General features: G+C 37.6%; 1 protein-coding gene across 1 annotated transcript in view; it reads left to right on the forward strand.

Annotated features, from left to right (window-relative positions):
• Positions 1 to 19,316, forward strand: part of TPCN2 (two pore segment channel 2) — a 30,217-nt gene extending 10,901 nt beyond the window's left edge. Inside the window, exons 8-25 of the mRNA XM_086612942.1 lie at positions 381 to 480; positions 782 to 847; positions 1,223 to 1,287; positions 4,231 to 4,328; positions 4,652 to 4,733; positions 6,089 to 6,175; positions 7,234 to 7,353; positions 7,667 to 7,726; positions 7,813 to 7,941; positions 8,574 to 8,623; positions 10,867 to 10,966; positions 11,949 to 12,020; positions 14,784 to 14,857; positions 15,266 to 15,356; positions 15,481 to 15,563; positions 16,651 to 16,732; positions 18,275 to 18,360; positions 19,071 to 19,316. Coding sequence (XP_086469068.1) covers positions 381 to 480; positions 782 to 847; positions 1,223 to 1,287; positions 4,231 to 4,328; positions 4,652 to 4,733; positions 6,089 to 6,175; positions 7,234 to 7,353; positions 7,667 to 7,726; positions 7,813 to 7,941; positions 8,574 to 8,623; positions 10,867 to 10,966; positions 11,949 to 12,020; positions 14,784 to 14,857; positions 15,266 to 15,356; positions 15,481 to 15,563; positions 16,651 to 16,732; positions 18,275 to 18,360; positions 19,071 to 19,149 — 1,524 coding nt within the window. The 3' untranslated portion in view covers positions 19,150 to 19,316. The remainder of the gene's footprint in view (positions 1 to 380; positions 481 to 781; positions 848 to 1,222; positions 1,288 to 4,230; positions 4,329 to 4,651; positions 4,734 to 6,088; positions 6,176 to 7,233; positions 7,354 to 7,666; positions 7,727 to 7,812; positions 7,942 to 8,573; positions 8,624 to 10,866; positions 10,967 to 11,948; positions 12,021 to 14,783; positions 14,858 to 15,265; positions 15,357 to 15,480; positions 15,564 to 16,650; positions 16,733 to 18,274; positions 18,361 to 19,070) is intronic.
• Positions 19,317 to 21,075: the final 1,759 nt, after the last annotated feature.

Here is a 21,075-nt window from a genome sequence, read left to right on the forward strand (position 1 = left end):
TTTTTATATCAATCAAGGGTGGCTTTAGATTGCTGTATTGTCTGTGACGTTATTGTTCTTCTTGGGTCTAAGGTGCTAGCTAGGCATAACTTCTATATTGAGCTTTCTGTGTCTGTCTTAGCTTGCCGTTCTTCTGTATGTTTTTTAATGGCTGTTAATAAGTGAAGTGACTGTACTATATTCCTATACATTGCCCTAATTTTTATGCTTGTCTTGTGCTTTTTTCATGGGGTAGATTTGATTGTGTGTGTAAGAAATAGATTATTGACTGATATTTATTTTTGTTAATGATTTAAAAAAAAAAAAAATTCCCCTTCCTTGGTAAGACAGTCTTGGTGATTCTTCAGTATTTCTCTAACAATGAGCATTGCTTTGACTAGGATGGCCAGCAGGATAAGGAGTGGGTGAGGTATTTCCGGAACTTGCCAGATTCACTGACATCACTGCTTGTCCTGCTAACTACTGCAAATAATCCTGATGGTGAGCAATCTTTGAGAAATAACTCTCATCTCTCTTCAAAGAATAATAGAGTAAGATTAACTTCAGACTACTATAACCACTCTTTCAGCTGATAGTTCTTAGTACAGCCAGAGGAAGGCTATGTAAAGATTTTTCATGCCTTTAGTAGCCTGATTCTTGTCTTTCCTTTGGTGTAATTATATATATAACTCTAAAGTGGAGGTGTATGAGAGCTTTTACCAATTGCCACAAATGGACAGAGGTCTCCAGTTTTCATCTTAAGCATTAAATTCTATTTCCTTTTTTGTTAAATCTGTTACAGTGATGATTCCTGCATATTCTAAGAATCGAGCATATTCAGTCTTCTTCATACTTTTCACTGTATTAGGTAAGTTACCTCTTATCTTCAGTAATCTAAATGCTTTTTAACTTTGACACTTGTACATACCAGCTAGAGAGTGTTTGATTTTTCTAGGGAAGTTTAATAATAAAATTCTTCTTTTTGTCTTTCTTCCAATTACTGTGTAGCGTCTTTGTAAGCTAATGTACAGGGAAGGTACTTATGTTTTGATGTTTTTCAGTAACACATCATAGAGATATGGATACATTACAGTATATTCGGATGTTAAAAACATTTTTAAAATCAAACACAAGAAACTTAATCCTTTTTAAATTTTACTTCTGATTGACTATATACGTTGAAACTTCTTTGAGAAACAGAGATGTATTTCAGTAATTCTTACTGCCTCTTTTTCTCCAATAGGCAACTTGTTTCTGATGAACCTGCTTACAGCAATAATATACAACCAATTTCGAGGATACCTTCTGGTGAGTAAAGCATTCCTAATTTCTGTGTTCTACCATAACCTTAAAACTGGGAAGGCCTGAGCATTAAAAGTTTCAACTGTGTATTAAAGCAGTATGCCCATCCTGGTTGTAGATACAGTTTTAAGATACTAAAGGTTCTTTGATGTAGATATTTTTCCCTTCTGTGGTGTTGTAGCTTGATCCCCTTCCATGACAAAATTACCTGTTTGTATATTTCCATGTATGCTGTAGATCTGCAACTTTAACTATTATAGAGCTGGAAAAGAAACCCAGCGAACTACTATAAAACTGAACAAGGACAAGTGAACAAGTGAATAACCTTGACCTCTGTGAAGAAAACGTGCTATACTGTTTAAGTAGCTATTGTGGCAAATCCTGGCATTTAATTTCTCTGAGTAGGACAGTGTAAGAAGCCTTCAATAAAAAAACCTCACTGACCAAAACACCTTCACGTTTAGTATTTTTTACTTCATCCTTACCATGGTGGGTGAGTGAGGTGTTGGAATCATTAGGACAGTTTGTTGCCTCTAAAAGATAGACTTGAGCCTTGTGATTGACTTGTACCAGAAGCAGTTGCAAGAGTAGGTTTAGTAGTTATTCTTGGTGGTATTCAGTCTCAAATAAAAGAAACCTCTGCTTACTCTCGATGCAGTTCCAGTCATCCATGTAATACTTTAATGTGCTTCTGGAAGATGCCTGATCACATGTGATTCTCTCCATTTTGTGGAATGTGAATCTGATGTGTAGTGTAATGACCTCTTTTGACTCAGGTGTCTGTATTAGAGAAGATGACAAAGTAAGTGTACTTCTGCATGTTGTTCAAGGAGTACGCAATCTGCGGTGACAATTACACTTATCACTAAGTTTTTTCCTTTATTAACAAGCAGTGCGATGTGCTTTGTTCCATTACATGCAATAGTTGCTTGGTCTCCAACTGGGTCTATAGTCTGGATTCCCTTAGCAGGAAATGGTGTAAGTGCTTTTGTTTTCTATGTGAGAGAGTGCAGTTGAACAATCTGGGAGGAATTGTAATAAGCTGATGCAAGAGTATTTTAGAAAGCAGAGACAAAGTAAGTCAAACGAAAGATAATCTCGATTATTTTCAATAAAACGTACTTCATCTAGGAGGTTAAATTTGTGACTTTCCTATTGCTATTCCAAAAAAGAAGTGACTGACTGGATAGGTGGTGGAAGGAAGAGGCTGCATGGGTGCAGCTGGATATCTCCAGAACTGTGTTTATCTCCAGCAATGAATATAGAATATCCAAAGTGCACCACAGCAACTCGGCAGTTAACACACTTAGTAGAGTAGTAGAAGTAACACAGCGCTAGGTTAAGTATTAACGGTTATCACACTGACACACAACTGAATCTTTGGTCAGGCAGTCATCAGTCAAAAGGAGAGCTGTCAGTCTCTTGCTCCTCAGAACAGCCTGCGTCTTAATGTTGCTGAGGTGCTGTCTTCAAACTGTTTGAGTTTTTTATTTTAGCTTTGTAACTTTCATGTAACTTTCTCTTGAGTTAGTTCTTCAACAGGTTCACTTCCATCTGTGTTTTTTACTTTCCTCTTGAGTATTTTATGAAACTCCACAGCTCAACAACAATGTTTTTGGTAAAGCTGAATGAGGGTGGTGCTATGTAAAAGCACTGGAGTCTGACAGCTAAAACCCTGGGCCATAGGTTAAACTTCTTCGCTTTGTACCATTACAGTGGTGGCCTAATCTTTTATCATGCCTATAGTTTCCTTTAGGTTTAGTAGCAGGGCAAACTCAGTGACTTGGACTTTGGATGTCATTTCCCCCTTATTTACATATGGTCTTCAGTTCCTTCATTACTTACTTCCCTCTTTACTTATACGTAGCCTGATAGTTTCTTCCCCTTACATAGTCTTATTTCTCATTCAGCCGTTCAGAGGAGTGGAGTTGAGGGCTTGGGGGGGAAAAAGTGAAACAATAGCTGCCTTAGTAGACTTCCAGGGAGAAGATAAAGCTTGTTGGATAGTAAGCCTTAGACAATGTTACATGGAAGGAATGGCCGCCAGCCTCTTGTGGGAGAGGGGTGTTTAAACCTAGTTTGTGCAAAAAGGAATTTTTGTAATCCTTTACTCCTGCTCTGTTTCTTCCCTTTTTTCTCAATTTTCCTCTTTTCCATGTGTGAGCATGCCATAATCTGACTCTCAGTAAAGTAGCTGAGTTTGAAAGTGGTTACTATGGAAAAAAAAAAGCATGGAAAATTGTGGCTCTGGCTATTTTCTTTTTGGCAAGAAGCTGGAGTTGGACAAGCTGTCTAACTCTTCTCTTTGCACAGAAGTATGGATTTTTATGAATACTTGAGCTTTGCTGTTGCCTTTGTCTCTGGAACAGGAATGTGCCTGTGCAATCCAGAATTAAAAATAAACCATGACCTGGATGTTTACTTGAACTCAAGACTTGTTTGCTTGCTTCCTTCCTTCTCATACACAGAATTCTTGAAAGGAGCAAGGCCTGGGGAAGTCTCCTCTTCTGATCTCTAATCCCGAATCTGGGATGCATGCCATAGAATCAGTATATTATCTGACCATAGGACATAGTACTGCATGAGGAGCTGGGTAGCCCTGATCTTCCCCAAGTCCTCCTGGTAGGAATGGGCTTCACTGTTTTCAGCCTATGATTCTTCATGGTATTCTTTTTAAACTGTGGAGTGTCTGACTGATTGGACCCAGTATGTGGACAACAAGATCTAGTGGCTAATGATGGGGACTTTGACGATGGGAGAAAGAAAACAGTATCTTGCCTTCCTGAAAAATTATTTTAGTTGAACAGATAGGCCCTTTCTGAGGCTTGCAGTAGGTTCTGTCTAAGGGCAGGGCAAATAACTTACAGGTCTTATTTGTATCATCTGGTTGGATTTTCCTTTAAACAAGTATAAGTAAATTGTCTTCTCTTTGGTGTTTTTACTGTCTAGAAATCCGTTCAGTCCTCCCTCTTCAGGAGGAGACTGGGAATCCGAGCTGCATTTGAAGTGCTTTCTTCCCTGAAAGAGACTCCTGTGAACGCACAACAGTAAGTGGGAAATATTGAAACAGTAGATTATTTAGGAGAAAAAAAACAGATTTTTGGTCATCTTGTTTTGTTCAGTATATTTACTGAGGATACCTTCTTGAAAAATGGCAGTTTGTTGCTCATCTCTTTTATTTTGTTTTTTCTTTAACTGGGTGTTTATGACAGTGTTTGGGACTCATATGAGATCTGTTTCATTTGCATTTCTACTTCCAATTTTATCTGCTTTTCAATAAAAGAAAGAGGCAGGAATGCATACGGAACAGCTATTTTTGCCATCAAGACAGTTATCTATTTTAGGGCTCATCTCATCTTCTTTTAAATAGGTCGTGTGTCAGTGTTGGGGCCTTACTACAAGTGCTGCAGAAAGTTGAAATGGATTCTCGCTGCAAGCAAGCCATCATGAGAGTAAGAACTTTTTAGTCTGTATTGTTGACTATCAAACCCTCTGATGGGATTGTTGTGGAAACTGGAATTTCCTTAATCACACCATTGATCTAAGACTAGTAGCTTTCACCTGAGCTTGCTTTATGCTGCTTTCTTTAAGAGGGTGAAGAGAGGCTCAGCTCAGTGTCTGTTTTGGTCTTCAGAACAAACAAAAGTAGTCTCTAAGCAATGATTTCACCTTAAGATTGCTACTTCTTTGATTGTGTGATGAGGAATGCATTCACCTGTAGAGAGATATAGAGTGATGAAACTCCTGCAGAGCTAATTCTTTCATTTGCTTTACTTTCTCTGTGGCAGTCTGTCTATAGTGGCATCTCTTTACCATTTGAAAGTGTCTTTTTCATTGAATTTTAGTTGTGTTGCTCCCTCTAGGTGTTAATACTATTATCAGGCTACAGGGAGAGTGGTTTTGCTTAACTAAAGACTTAATTAATGTTGTAGTTCATGCCATGATTTTCCGAGATTAGACAAATTATTTAGTTCTAATAGGAGATACAAAGATTATCTGTGTGGTTTCAGAAAAATTATCTTAAAGTAATGTTGCTTTTTGAGAACAACATTGCAGCAGGATTTGGAAGTCCATATTGTAAGAACTTCTGCCAAAAAGAAGTGGCAATTCAGAGCTGGTGGTTATAGCATCAGGAGTTGGCAGGCTCCAATGTGAAGGTTTGAAGTGGAATGAAGTGGTATACACACATTGCTTCCAGTTGTTGTTGTCCGGGATAGGGGATGTGTAAACAGAGCTGCCTGAAACTGAACACCCTGCCTGTAATTATGTTGAGCTGTGCATTGTGTTGTTAGTTAGGTAGGCAAATCTGAGTTTTAGTTTTCTTCTTGTTGTTCTTCGTGGGTTTTTTTGCTGTTTCTTTTGTTGCGATGTGTGCTACGGTTGCAGTTAGTATTTAGTGTGCTACGGAAGTGTCTTCCTCATGTTACAATTTGTAAAATAATTTCATCCTTCCACGTAGTAACTTCTGCAGAACAGTGATAACTGACATAGTATCTTCATTCCTTGGATCATAATATAATAATTGCAATAATAGATGAGACTAAAAGTTCAAGTATTTCAAAAGAGCATGCTCCTTCTTAAGCAGTATGTGATCCCAGAGAGGGAAAATAGAAAAAGTAAAACAACTCCCACCGTCATGTGGCAGTTTTTTGTAAAGCAAAGCAATATTGAAGCTCACTCTAATACCTTGGTGTAGATTGTATTTCATCTCTATTCCTAGACTTTGAAGATAGGCTGAGGGTGTTGTCACTGTTTAAAGATGTGCCTGTTGCAGCTGTTGATCTGAATCTTTCTCTTTCATGTGAAGTCACTCAAAATGTCCTCTGGTGACCAGCTGTCAGCTGTTCACTTTCAGAAGCTCTTTGAAGAACTAGACAAAGATGCCATTAAGCAAGTATGTATCTGATAATCATTTATAAAGTGTCATGAGCTGAATGTGGTCTTGCACAAAAATAGATGATAGTATTCCGCTCTAAAGCTTGTAAACTAACTTCAGAACTTGTTGAATGCAGAGAATGATCAAGTGTCATTGATTTTCAAGTCATTCATGGATTGCTCTTATAGTCACAAATGGTGTTGATTTGGGGGGTTTTACAGCCTTAGTTTGGGATTGTCAGGTAGTGTTCAATATACAAAGTGCGTGGTTGTTTATTCTGTTGGCACTTTAAAGAGACTTCGCCAGACAAAATAGATGAGGACTCTGTGTGTTTATTTTGTTTAATTGGAAGATTCATTACAAGGAAACAAGGAACAGGAGTTAGACTTATAGCATAGACTTTCTGAAAAGTGCTGCGGGGAAATAAGTACCTCTGTAGTAAGTTGTTTTGATGGTTCATGCAAGGGATTTGTCTTGTCATGACAATCCTATGTTCAAGCAATGCATCTCTGCTATATATTAGTCTTTGCAGAGTAACACTTAGATTACTCAGGCAAAGTCTTTTCTGCAGTCTCAGAATGAAGACTGCAATGTGGATTCTTTAAGTGTTCAGATGAAGATGGCCAGAAAGCAGTCTTCTCTGCTTGGAGAAAGAAAGAAAAAAATAAATCTAACTTTTCGAGGGTTAGGAAATGTTCTTTTCTATGTTTGCATGTAGCTAAGACTTCTGAATCTTTTAAGGGAGATTAAATGGTGGGAAATGGGGAAAGAATGTGTACCATTAGTAGCTTGGTGTTTAGTTTACCTGCTGGAGAGTGGTTAGATTATTTCCCTTCATCATTTTCTTGTGTTGTGCCATGATCATCAACCCATTTGCTAATCAGAAATGATCTCTTGCTGCTAATAGCCACAGCTTGAAAACACTTCCCTTCTGAAATGTCAAAATTAGCATGTGGCCTTGAAGTTTTGCTTTAAAAATGTCTGTTTCTTAAATCTGAGATTGGATGTGGTTTTCCTGCATCATTATTAAAATGCTTATGCTTTGTGTCTTAGCCAATCCTTTGTGTCCTTTTCAGCATCCTCCCAGTCCAGAGTACCAATCCCATTTTATGCAGAAAATGCAGTTTGCCTTTGGCCATCCCTACTTTGGCTACTTGGGGAATGTTGTAGCCCTTGCAAACATTGTTTCTATCTGTGTAAGTAAAAGTTTTTTTGTTTTCTTTTCGTTTGTGGATTTTTGTGGTTCCCCCACCCCCCACTACAAAATTCAGTTCTGTTTTTGTTCTTTAGTCCCTGTTCTAACTGCTTTTTGTAGCAGATGTCCATGTTTGACATGTTTTAGTCATAGAAAGTCTTAGGAGGGAATACCTGCAGTTGAAAAAAAATACTCTGAGCTTCTTGAAAAGGTCTGTGCAAAGCATAAAAGACTGTTTTTTGTTCTTGTGCTTAAAAGTCTGTCTTATGCAGCAGTAAAGTAGTGGATTCATAAAATATTTCTTGTTGTTTAAGGTGGTTTTGGTGATGGATGCAGATAAGCAGCCATCTGAAAGAGATGACTTCTTCCTGGGGGTAAGACTCAACAGTATGTCTACAGTTGTTGCTGTTCCCTGAGGTGTCAATAATTCTAATAATTACTTTTCTTTTTTGGGGTGAAGGCTATCAACTGCTTCTTCATCCTATACTATCTGCTGGAAATGTTACTGAAAATCTTAGCAATGGGCTTGAAAAGATACTTGTCATACCCAAGCAATAGATTTGATGGACTTCTGACTGTAATTTTGCTGGTAAGCTTTTTATTAACTTTTCCTGGATTTGGTGACAAAAATGATTAGGAACTGCAAGAGCTAGCAGAATTGCTTTTTTTTCAACGCTAATATGCTGAGTTAAATAGCATGAGCCAGTGTTGCGGCTTTCAGTGGCTTGAATGATTTGTTAGCAAGTGGTTCTCTTAGGGTCTCCTTTCTGAAGGTAGGCTTTTTTAAATTGATGAAAAAGGTGAGCTTTCATATAAGCAGCCTTTTTAATGTTATCTGGAAGCATTCAGCACTTGGAGTAATTAGACAAGGAATTTGTTTACATAGCTAAAAATAACTTTTTTGAATTGAAAAAAGTGACAGAAGATTTTTATTATTACTTGGTAAAAGCCTGAAACCCATATGACAGATGAGACCAAATTCACAGTTAATGTAATTCATTATGTATCCTTTTATGTGCCACCATTGGATTATGTGTGTATGTTGGATTAATTTGGGGAATACTTAGTCAAATATGACAATTTCAGAGCTTTAAAGTGAGTTAAATTGGCAGCTTAAAGCTCTTGAAAATGCTTTCTGTCAAGACGTTTATGTAATTTTTGAAACTCAGAATTACAAAGTAAGATTTTCACCTTTTTTTTTGTCCTCTTCCCTAACTAAAGGTTTTGGAGATTGCAACTTTTGCTGTGTATGGATTTCCTCATCCTGGTTGGTATGTAACCTTCATGAACTGTTGCCCTTTGTTTGGTGTCTGGGGTGGGTCAAGGGAATATACGCATACATTCACACGCGCTTAGGTTATTATGCTGTGATTGTCAGCCCAGTCTATAACTTCCCAAACCTAGTAGAATTTCTTACCCTTGTAGTCACTAGAGGCCATGTGATATAGATGAGTGAAAGAAAATAACTAATTTTTTTCATAAAATTTAGAATTCTGTTTAGTTATTCTCAGAAGGATGAGTTTTTTATTATTTGTAATCTGATACAAAATAATGTCTTAGCAGGCCTACGCTTACTAAAGGTGCAGGTAGAAATTTGGTACAATATACACAACCAGCTACTAACCTAATATCTTTCAACATCAGATTGTCCATAAGCCCAATTATATGAGTTCCTAAACAGCTGGTGAAGCCTCTTCAACCCTGTATGTGGATTGAAGTCTGAGTTTTGTTTTGTGCTGTAAAATTTAGTAGAAAAATTCCCATGGACTTAAACTATTTATCTATACTGGAATAGCAAATATATTTTGATTTTTAAGTTCAAGCAGTTCTTGGATAACTAACTTGATCTTTCTTTTGTTATCAAAAGCATAAAAATCAATGTTTTATCTCTTAAAATTTGAAAACTGCCACCACAGCAGAGGAAAGCAAAGGACTTCTTGAAGATTTCCTGAATCTTACTTTCAGGGGTGATTTATAACACATTCTTGAGATGTTGGCTGTCCCTGATATTTCAGGATATTTATGCTGCAGTCAGGAAGCTATCTTTATTTACACTAGTACCCGTAAAGGGACTTGATGGATGTTACAGCTAACAGTGGGTTTATTTTTTTTAACGCTACGTGCACTCCTTTCACTCAGAAGCAACGGTTGCCATAAGGATATTAATTGCCAACAACTAATGACTAACTATTGATCTACCTTATAACTGATTATGTTTGGGTTTGGTTTCTGCCCCTTGATTCTTGAATGTAGACAACTGGTTGCTCTACAATAGTATCTTGAAGCACCAGTAATACTTGTAATAATCTTTGTGTCAGTCACTGCAAACAGCTTATAACCCAGATGAGTCATTCTGAGTCCTCATGGTGCTTATGGTGTGTGCTGTCGTAATTGTCTGGTCTGCAGATGTAACATCTTCAGGACAGGACTAAGATGTGACTATTATTCGAGAATATATGTTTTATGTAGTGTTGTCTTAAATAATTTATTTTATTATTAGAACTGAATATATTGGTGATTCAAATAGTGACTTAGCATCTGTGTTACCAAGGAGCTTCTTCGTTAACATCTTTTGTTCCCCACCACCTGCTTGCCTTTCCAGCAAAGCATCCAGTATGCCAATATGAAAGTCAGCTAAAACTTGGGCAGAAAGAAGGCCATTTACCCAATATTTTAGTACAAACATGCACTATACACATATTTAAGAGCCCAGGCTAAATGGATTGCTTCCTTCATCAGTTATTAGAATTAACTGTAGCTGAGATTCCTGCTCAGTAAATTAATGTAATTCCTTTCACAGTTTATAGATTTTTATATAGGATAATTCAGGCTGGAAGGGACCTTAGGAGATCTCTAGTCCAGCCTCCTGCTCAAAGCAAGGCTGGGCCAAGTTACTCAAAGCTTTATGTAGTTGGGACTTGAAAACCTCTGATGATGGAGACTTGCACAGCCTATCTGGGTAACCTGTGCCTCTGTCTTACTGTCCTTGTGGTTAACAAGTTCTTTATATCTGGTGTGAGCCTCCACTATTTCAGCGTACGCACACTGTCCCTTGCCCTCCTACTATGCACTGCCAAACAGCCTTGTTTCTGTCTTCTTGAGTACTTCTTTGTAAGTATTAGAAGGCTGTTGCTAGATCCTCCTGAAGCAGTGTTCTCCAGGCTGAACAAGCCCAGGTCCTGTACCTTCTGTTTGTAGGGCAGATGCATCAGCCTCTGACTGTCTTGTTGGCTCTCTACTGATCTTGCGGCGGTTTGTCTCTTTCTTGTATTGGGGATTCCAAAACTGGATGCGATGTTCTAGTCATTCATAGGTTGTAAAGAGTGATTACATGAGGAAATAAAACTTTTTTGGGTTTTGTGGGTTTTTTACCTCTTCAAATTTTTAAATATGCCATGGATGTTCACCAAAAGTTGTAGGGAATTTAGAGTTATCTGCAGCCCAGTAGATTTAACTGTGTCTTTCTGTCATGGGATATTTCTCTGATTTGTTAATTTTTTTCCGTCTTTCCTAGGAGACCTGAATTCATGGGCCTGTTATCCCTGTGGGATATGGTGCGATTGGTGAACATGTTAATTGTGTTCAGATTCCTGCGGATTATTCCTAATATGAAGGTGTTTGTTTATCCCTCCACACTTCTGATTTCTTTCTTGGTCAAATTACAAGTTTTGTTAAAGCCTTTTAGAATAATATGTAATAGATTGCAATTCTCTTGCACCTGATTGGGATTGTAACTCAGCTCTAACTGTACAGACTATTGTGCAGGACCTCACAAACTCCTTCTTTAGACAATTTTCTCTGTTGATGTGGCAGAGAAGTTCTGTTGATGTTGCTGCAATTGATGCCGATATTCTAAAGTGGGCAAACGCATCCAGAAACACTTGTGCAACTTGTGTAGTGCTTCAATCTTATTTAGATGAGTGGATATGATATCCTTGAAGAACTTTGTATTCAGGAGGTGATAGACTTGCTTTCACTAGATACTGCCAGACATTTTAGTCATGCAAAGGGTTATTTAGGATTAATCTCTCTCTCTCCACTTTCCCAGTATGGATGTTTCTACCAGAATACCTGTACTTGAATCTGAAATCACTTTGAGTTGTTCAATTGTTTGTTATAATGCTGCATTTAGACTTGCTTGAAAGCTAAGCCCAAATTAATGTCAGGTGCAGGACTTGTGTCTTAGCTCAATAAGCCACAAATATCTACCCAATGTAATTGAAGGTCATAATGTCAGTGAAAAGTGTAAACTAGAAATGATGTCAATCGAATGTGAAGCAGTCACTCTGGAGCTGTGGGGCACTTGTGAAGTTTTTTTCCTTTCTAGTTTTACTAGGCATATAGCCCTTGTAATTTACAGTGCTGGTGTATATTTAAAACTTATTATAATGTCTGTGTATGAAAAAGACTACAGCATTGTTTATTCATTTTAAGTACCTCACGGAAATATCACTGTATAAAAGATAACCTGCATTTAGATATAGCTCGCTTTCCTCGTTGGTGTTTCTTTGTCCTTTTAGTAAAAACAATTTGATAATTTGAGAGGAATTGGAAGCGTGATGAATGTCATGCATATAAAATTCTGCTTTGTTTTAGTTCATGGCTTTGGTTGTTACTACATTGCTGGATCTAGTAAAAAACTTGAGAGCCTTTGCTGGAATCCTTGTGGTAAGTCATGATGCAAGATTGTATTTTCTTTTCTGATAGTTAGCAGTACAATAAGTGTATGTCTTCAACAAAGTAAACCAGATTCTTTGAATGACAATCAGTGTCAACAGTAACACTTCACCTTAATCAGCCAGTTCTTCTCCAGGGCATGTCTTGCAAAGCTGGAACAAACTACTGTTTTGTTATGGGTTGCACACAGTGACAGTGCCACATTTATCAGTTCCCTTAAAGTAATGCCTTTAAAAGATTATTTCCTCAGAGTGCCTGCCTTAGGCTGGATACTCTAGTTTCAAATGAAAATTAATCCGATGCTAAAAGTAGCCTAGTTTTCCTTACCCTGGCTTTCTTATGTTAAAGTAAATAAGAAAACAACTTTAAAATTGTTTTCAGTTGAGAAGGTCTTGAGGGAAACAAGTTGAAAATTGTTTTCAGTTGAGAAGGTCTTGAGATGACATGTTTGAACGCAGTTTTGAAAAGCCTCTGCCATTCTGTTTTAGGTGTGTCTGTAGAGCATGTACTCTGTAAATATGTGATTAAAGAATGGATCACAATGCACGATGTCCATTACATAAATCCTGCATTTCCCAACTCCTGAGTTTCTGGCTCTGTGATGATGTCTTTCTGGTGCAGCAAATGAGTGCTTGGATGGCTTTTTTTGTTGTTTGGGGTTTTTTTTTAGGATACCTTTAATTTGAGGTAATGGTTAGAGACCAAGGATTTGCTGTGTATTAGGTATTGTCTGAAAAGTTTTTCTAGTCTATATACTTCGCGTGCAGTTTACCTAGAATATCTGGTTTTGTCATTACTCATCTCTGCTTTTATCTGTAGGGGAGGAGCCTTAAGTTGCATTCTGGAAAGGTTTATGTTGCAAGTTGAAATGAAGATACTGGTTTGGGCAAAGCAAAGTTGATAACAACTTTGTTGTGCTGTACAAGTCACACTTGCCATTGGGAGCTACTCTTGGAACTGAGAAATACCTTGGAAGTGCACAAACTGGGAAGTTAGGCTTTGCAGGTGAAAGAACGTTTTAGGAGCCTGAATGCCAATCTTGCATTATGATAGAAACAGCTTTAGTATAATGAAAAACTTTTTATTACTCGGTTTGTTACTCAATGTAATAAGCTGTCTAAAGGCTGGCTGACTGTCGTTTTGCTAATTTTGCCTGTTCTTGATTAAGTACATACACCATGCTAAAAGAGCACCTGTTCGCTTGTCACCCCTGTCAGAGGCTGGGAGGGCTGTGTTGTGAATAGGTGCGAAACGCAGTGATTTGTCATTGCTGCCAGATCTGACAGAGTCCGTATGTCAGGGCCCTGGGAGACAGCAATTATGGGTGATCTGTTTTGTGCCTTGCACTAGAACACCAAAGCTGTGTTGCTACTGGCATGGCTGTGCCTGGGCTGTAGCATTCTGCTGGAAGTTCTTCTCATTCCTGAAAGACACAGCTAAGATGGCAGGAGTTGATAGTAATGTTCTTGATCTTATTTTTAGGAATTTTCTTTTTAGGAATTATGTGTTAGTGTTTCAATTTGGTGTCCCATGTTAGACGTAATGCTCATGAAGTGGTTTAAGTGTCTGCTGCTGATTGTCCTCAGTGCTGGGAGCGTGAAGTGTGGTTTTGCACCAATTGTGAGACAAGTCTGCCATGGTGTTTGCTACTTCTATTAATTTGATTTGCTTTTACTTGAGGCTATGTAGAAGCTGTCACTGAGCTTCTAGTGTAGTGAAGGATGACTCCATTACCAGCTGATGCAAAACATCTTCCCTAGTGTAGCCTGGAACACATGCTCCTAAAGCAGTGTAACTGATTAGCTAATTTCTCAGGCAGTGCATGTCTTGGGCATATCTTTTTCAAAGAATAAAATTAACTTTATTATTGCCAAGCCAGATACCCCATCTTCTGGCAGGCTGTGGAATATCAACTTCAGTTTGTTACAGTAGTGTTCAAAGTGCTGTGGTTCATAGGTCAGAGCAGCCTCATGCTCCTCCCTGACTTCCTTCTTGGGTCTAGTTTGTAGCAAAACACAGAAATGTGACTAATGACGTTTTCATTTGAGGTCTCAGCTTGTTTCAAGCTATCCTAGGACAAATGGCTCTTCACTCAGAGGAGTGAAGTTGTAAATTATTTCTAGAACAATCTTTGTAGGATGAAAATCATAAAATCATAAAATCACCTGGGCAACAGCTGAAGACTGTGAAAGGTATCTCTTTTTAAAGAGTTTTTGCATTTCTAAAAAGTAAAAGACAAAGTCCAATTCACAAGTCCTTTTTTTATTGAAACCTTTATTTTTAGACTAATACAACATTTTTAAAGAATTTGCTGATGTAATGTAAAATAGTGATTTGGTTTTGTCCTTCAGTTAGGTTTAGTAAAAGCTTATTTTTACTGAATCTAGCAGAAATGTCCACAGATATTTAGATTATTTCTTGTAAATACAGGTATTGTTTTTTGGTTTTGTTTTTTAAGTCACTATTCTGCAATGTTAATAAACATCAGCATTCTGAGACACAGAAAGTAAAACAGATCATAAAGTAAAATGACTTAATGCATTTTAACAACTGAAAGTTGAATAGAATATTAAAAAGTAAGAGCAAACTGAGTAATACAGACATTGAGAGTATTTTCACTTTAGTAGCTTCAGGCATTGTTCTTGACCGAGTTCGTTTAACTGTGGTACGAATATGAATTTCATGTCACTAAATAAGAAAACAATACAATTGACAGAAATAGTCAAAGCTAGTACTTGATTCTGTTTCTTCCAGGTGGTTTTCTATGTGTTTGCTATAACTGGCATAATGCTATTTAAAGGTGCTGTTGTTCCCCTCGGAAACACCAGGTAATATTTTAAACATCACTACTCAGAAAGAATCTGTTTTTCAAAAGCATCTGCAACTCGGTACCTCTGAATTGTTTGGTTTGTTTTGGGTTGGGTGTGGTTTTTTTTTTGTTTGGTTGCTTTTTTTTAACTCTATTATTCTTGAAGCCCCAGTTTTTTTAATGTTAAATCACATAAAGTTTTTTTATCTGTGACGCTTTCTGTTTCTTCTTACTGTATTGAAATTGCAGGAACACTTACCTGTAGCTTGAAATTTTACCTTGCTGTAGTTTAAATACTTTTTAACTATTTCCTTGTTTTCTGCCCATGTGAGATTTTTAACTTTCTACAAGGCACTTGGAATAATCTTGATTTTAAGGTATAGTACATAGAAAGCTGTGCTCACATCAGCCTGTAATTCTCTTATAGTGCTATCAATACAACATATGATAATGGCACTCTGCAGTGTGGGACCTACGAACAGCTGGAATATTGGCCAAACAACTTTGATGACTTTGCTGTGAGTCTGATGACTGATGGAATCTGTCCCTCTTTCCCTCTCTGCTTTTTTCTTCCTCTCGTTTTCTGAGAAGCCTAAGTGTGTGATATAGCCACTCAACTTCTGTTTTACTCATGTTATTTAGGCAGCAGTGGTGACCCTCTGGAATGTGATGGTGGTAAACAACTGGCAAGTCTTTTTGGAAGCGTTTTCAAGATACTCAAGTCCGTAAGTACCAGTAATAATACTGAAAAAGTCCCTTGTAAGTCTAGTTTCTATACACATAGCACAGTTCCTGCCATCTGGGAAGAGGGGTGCTGCTTACCTTCCTTTTGGGTCAATTCAGGTATATCAGAAATAAACTTAAAGAACAACCATGAAATATTAACTTGTGCAACTTGGTGGTTGGTCTAGTACTTGGTGGATGCTTTGAAATCTGTGGTCACATTAGAAGGAATTGGAAACTGGCTTGGTAGTTGTCTGGTTCCAAGGTAGTTGTCTGGTTCCAAACAGAGTGAATGACTCAAGTGGATTATAAACAGGCTTGCAACATGTATTGGGTGGGTGGCTTTCACTGTAGAGCCAATCTCACAGAATTGCTGTCATTAATTTTGGGCTGCTTCTGTATTTTCCCTGTGGGTGAACAATTTTTTGTAGACTTAAAACCTTGGACATATCTTTCATTTGTATTTAATTACTTTATGGGAATGTTTGAATGAACTGGCTAGCCTCTGGGTTGAGCTGTTTCAATGATCCTTGGCTGGTTAACCCAGCATGTAGTTAAGCTGTGGAATGCTCTTCTACAGGCTATCGTGTATGATAAATGTTTAACATGGTCTGGGGAAGACTGGACAAGTCATGAAAGAGAAATCCATTAGGATTTGCAATGAATGGAAGCTACCTCTAGCTCATGAAATCTCAGAACCGCAAATGGTTGGAGGTTGAGAGAGCACCTAGAGGGGGGCATCATAGTTATTTTGCCTTTTTTTCACTCTTTTCTGTGCTTCTACTTTTGACAGAGGATACTAGTCTAGATGGATCTTTTACTGTGGTCCCTTACAACTTCTACTAGGATATTTTTCTGTCCCTTCAGAGTTTAATTAGGTATGTTAAGTGGGGGCAGTGAGTCTGTTTGGCTAACTTAATAAAAGGCTAAGATTTTATTTTTATGTTTCTGTTCCAAACCTCCTTTTATGTTAAGAAAGCAATAATATTATCATTCAAGGAAAAATGTGATTTCATGGCTCTCTTTAGACACTTTCAGACAAGTTATTTACTGCCTGTTTTACTTATTGTCTCTTAATCTGATGTGCAGGTGGGCAAAGATCTATTTTGTAGCCTGGTGGTTGATCTCTTCTGTCATCTGGGTTAATCTCTTCATAGCTTTACTTCTAGAGGTAAGGAAATGTGTTTATTTGGTATTAGATCCTTATTACGGGTTCTGATTTGCATGGGAAATGAAAAGAACTCTGACAACTGTTTGGGAAAAATATGTTAGCTTGGTGTTTGTGTACTTAATCTTTCTCCTTGACTTCCTTCCCTCAAAATGTTGAGGAAGGATTTTCTTTTTCCTGGACAGTTATATGTTTTATTTGCAACTTTGTCACAAATTTAGTTGCATTTCATTGGGTGTATAGATTTGTCATTATAGCTCACTATCTATAAAGATGAAAAATATTTGAAGTGTTATAAAATTGCTTGTCTCTTACTCATTAGCATTTAATTTCAGCATTAGTTATTCAAGCTGCAGGCTTTTTGTGTTTTGATTTGTCAGCAAATGAAGTTAGCGCTTGGAAATTTACCTTTTTATTTTATTTGATTGTCCTGTGTTTCATCATATCCCAATTTGAATTATTACCCTTATTCAGTTCCAGACTAGAAGAGTGGAACTGATTACAGATTTTAAAGAGATCATCCTCTTGAGTTTTTTAAAGAAGCTGTGGAAATGTAGGAACCTAAGCAACTCCATGAAGAACATGTAGTTCTGCTGGTTTCTTGTGTGTGTGTATTTCTCCGCAAATCCAAATACCTTTAGAATTTTTCACAGTGAAGGGAACATTTATCATAGCCATCTATTCCAGGTTAATCGTTGTAGACTTCTCTTATAAGTAATGGAAGAAACTGAGTACCTGTAGAGGGCACTTCACCCCATCTTAAAACCTATGACAACTTCTTTTGGAGATGCTCTTGTTGTTGACTGCATTGAGAACTAAAATTTACTACTTTAGATGGAATGGTGAACTTTTAGACAGAAACTTAGGTATAAGTCTTGTGCTGAGCCTCAGTCTTGCCTATGAGAGTTTCAGAAAAGACTTTCTGTTCTAGCTGGAGGCTAATCCTGTGAAGCCTTCTACCTGCTTACTTCTGCAGGGCTGTGGCCAAAGTTTGCTGTAAGAGCCAAGACAATGTGTTCTGTAGCTGGAAAGTAGGATGTCAATGTTTTTCTTCCTTTTTTGCCTGAGCTGTCTGTGTACTCCTTAGGCATCGATTTCTCAGAGTAATTCAGAATGGATAAGGGAACATGACAAAACCAGAAGCTGAGTTTGTCATGATGCCTGGACTAAGAGTATATATTGTTGGGTTTTTAAAGAAGAAAAAATTCAAAGCAGATGAACTCCTGTGGTTAGTTCAAGCAGTTATCTTCGGGAGGCAATCCTTGCTAGGAGTAGAAGGCAGAAGGGCTGTCTTCTACTCCACTATTCTTTCAGTGTGTGATAAAGTTGTTTCATTCCTGAACAACAAGCTTGAATAAAGTAGTAACCCGCAGCCAGTAAATATGCTGATGCCTAAATAAGTCACTGCTCTGCCTCTCTGTATTAAAAAGAAACCTCACCCTACTCCCAAGCCTTACCCCCGAACATATTGAGCTGATAAAACCTCTTTTTTGATGTCACTAGAAGTAGCCTTTAATTTTTTTCTTGTTCCTTTTAATGTCACAGAACTTTATTCACAAGTGGGACCGTCGCTGTCATCGAGAGCCTCTTTCAGATATTGAATATCAGAGGACAGTCGAACTAATGTTCAGGTGAGTTGAACTAGGCTTCATAATCGATCTTAGTTTTTTTATGCTCATTTGTTTTAAAGAAAGTGTCCTGGCTGCAAGAGGATAAAAGGCTTGTCTTTTATTTCCTCCCTCTGAAGCAAACGGTTTCGTCTGTTAGCTTGGAGAAATTCAGTACATGCTCTAGTTAGGCCTGCTTGAAGCTGACTTGGTAACCTAACCTTTATATGTTTTCTGCCCATAGCATGGTGGGAGAAGAGGTGTTGAGGGGAGGGGGATCATGCTGAGAGGGAGAAAAAAGGGAAGATGAGAAAAGTGATGCACGTTCTTGGCTTATTATGAAATTGTGGGTGGTGAGTTGATACTTGATGATCATGCACAAGTGGAACTTCTGGTGCACATTGGATATTCAATAGTAGCATTGGGAACATGTTCTCATTTGGGAGTTTTTTCAGGAAAACAAATCTACTGACCTTCAGTTGTATTGTAGTGTATGCAGGAAATTGCTTCCTTGTTTCTTATGGGAAAACAGCTGCTGGTTTCCGTGACGCATCTGTAAAGGATGGATCACTTACAAGTAGATGCATCTTTAGGGAGCATCAACTTATTGTAACTTTAATTCTTTGTTTCATTCTTGAAACAAGCACACGTTGCATCTCAGTATGTGCATTGCAAAAACAAACGCTGGAAAGTTCCCTTTTCTGCCCCTAACAATTCATGCTTTTTCTTTGTAGAGATGTTTTGGAAGAACCTACAGAGGAAGAATTGATGGAAAAATTGCACCAGCATCCACACCTGCAGTTGTGTAGATGACTGGTGGGAAGGACTGATTTATTTAGACCTCTGTTTTCTTGAGGTTGTCAGCTGGAAGAAACTGAATGGATTTTGTGAGGTGCTGTTAGAAGAGAGGCTTGTTGAACAGTATGTGAGGTTTTGCTTGGCAATTCTCTGCAGAAAGAGGTTAAGGTTTTTTATTTTTGGTTCATATCTTTTTTTGAAAAAGATTTGGATCCTACTAATTTGACCTGATTTTAAGTTGCAGTTTTAGAGGAATATTGCAGCTGTTATTTTTATAAACTGTTGATACAAGAATGTTTTGTTTTATTTTTTTAAGAAGGTAAAGTGTATTTAAAATGACAGTGCACTTTAAAACATGAACTTTGTAACCACTCAGCCTGCTACATTTTTCAGCACAAGAAAATGAAACTTCTTTCCTGGTAGGCGAGTGTGGCAAGGGCTGTGCCTTGGATTGGATTAGACAGGACCAGAACAAAATCCTTAATCTTTTTGTAGTAAGTTGAAACACTATTTTTATTGAAACGTGACACCAGCATATCTTACCAAATTTTCAGGAGTTAATCACTTCAGAACACAATCAATTTCAACTTAATAACAGGGAGTGTCTACTTTGCACATCCTCTCTTGTTCTTTGTTTTGATCTAGCGTTCGTGCTGCTTGCATCATGCTGGTAACTTGGAGAGCGGTTATAACTTTGAAAGGAGCAATTGCACGTGTGGTTTTCAATGTGGTAAAATTGAGGTCTCCTTTAGGGTAAATATTCTCATGTTGCTTTTTGTGAACCTCTGCCTTTTACTTTCTTCCAAGTCCTGTTCTGCACTGTATCATATTCCATGAAAAAGCTGAAGGGAATGAACTTTGGCCGGAATGTAACGCCATGATCACTGTGAGTCTTCCACTTAAAGTGGGGCAAGAAAAAATGGTTGAATGGGATAATCAAGTGCTTAGCAGTTCAAATTTTTGTTTGAGTCTGTGGGAATTGAAAGTGCTCAACCAGTATTGCAAGATCACATTCTTTTACAGCTTAATGACCACATGCTGTATACCACTAACTTTCGCCTGGGTAATACTTTTTGGGTAAATAACTTTGTCAACAAATCTAGAATGGAGAATTAGCAGTAAGCCATGTCCACATGCTTTTCATTATCCCTTAGTATTCCTTTAAAAAAAAGTAATTTTGTTTGAATCTATCACACAACTAGTAAATCATTATGAAGAATAGAATCAATTCCAACCTACTATTTTTATATACAAAAATGAAAATACCCTTTGGGGTGCTACCTTGTCATTGAGAAGCTTGTCACCAAAATAGACGTTATTGCAATCATCTCTGCATTTACAAAGGCTTGGGAAAGGTAGTTGACCATAAAACACTGCTACTACTTATAAGTTATTTGATCCTTTCTTAGATAAAACGTTTTTGAAAAATGCCAAGCAGTCATCTTATATAGTTTTCCTCCTCTTTTTTTGTTGTTCATCTTTTCTTTCTTTCCCTCATGAGAGAGGAAAATATCTGGGGTGACGGTGCATTTGAGCTCAAAAGCATGTCTGCATTGTTGTCTCACTGCTTAGAAGTTGCATAGTGATTCTTCTCTATTTCTTTCTTTTGCTTATTTTCCTTGTGCTGTGGAACAATGTGTTGTACCTTGCATATTTGTAGAACAAATCTGAACGGAGCTCTAAGCCACTCCAGCAATCTTTACTTTTGTATTCTTGCTGCTTAAGCCGTGCTCTTATCTCTGTTCCAGAATAATTCACACAGCACCTCACTTGCACTGGTTTCAGTGGCATTACTGTGCTTTTTTTTTTTTCTACAGTCATACACTTAGAACACACATCATAGCAGGTAGATAAAGACATCAGCACACAGCTTTTCTAGATTTGCATTTGTTTTTTTCAGTATGGTTTTATGTCAGGATGGTTTCTGCTCCTTCTAACATG

This window comes from Tauraco erythrolophus, chromosome 6, assembly GCF_009769465.1.
Source record: "Tauraco erythrolophus isolate bTauEry1 chromosome 6, bTauEry1.pri, whole genome shotgun sequence".
Lineage (NCBI taxonomy): Eukaryota > Metazoa > Chordata > Aves > Musophagiformes > Musophagidae > Tauraco > Tauraco erythrolophus.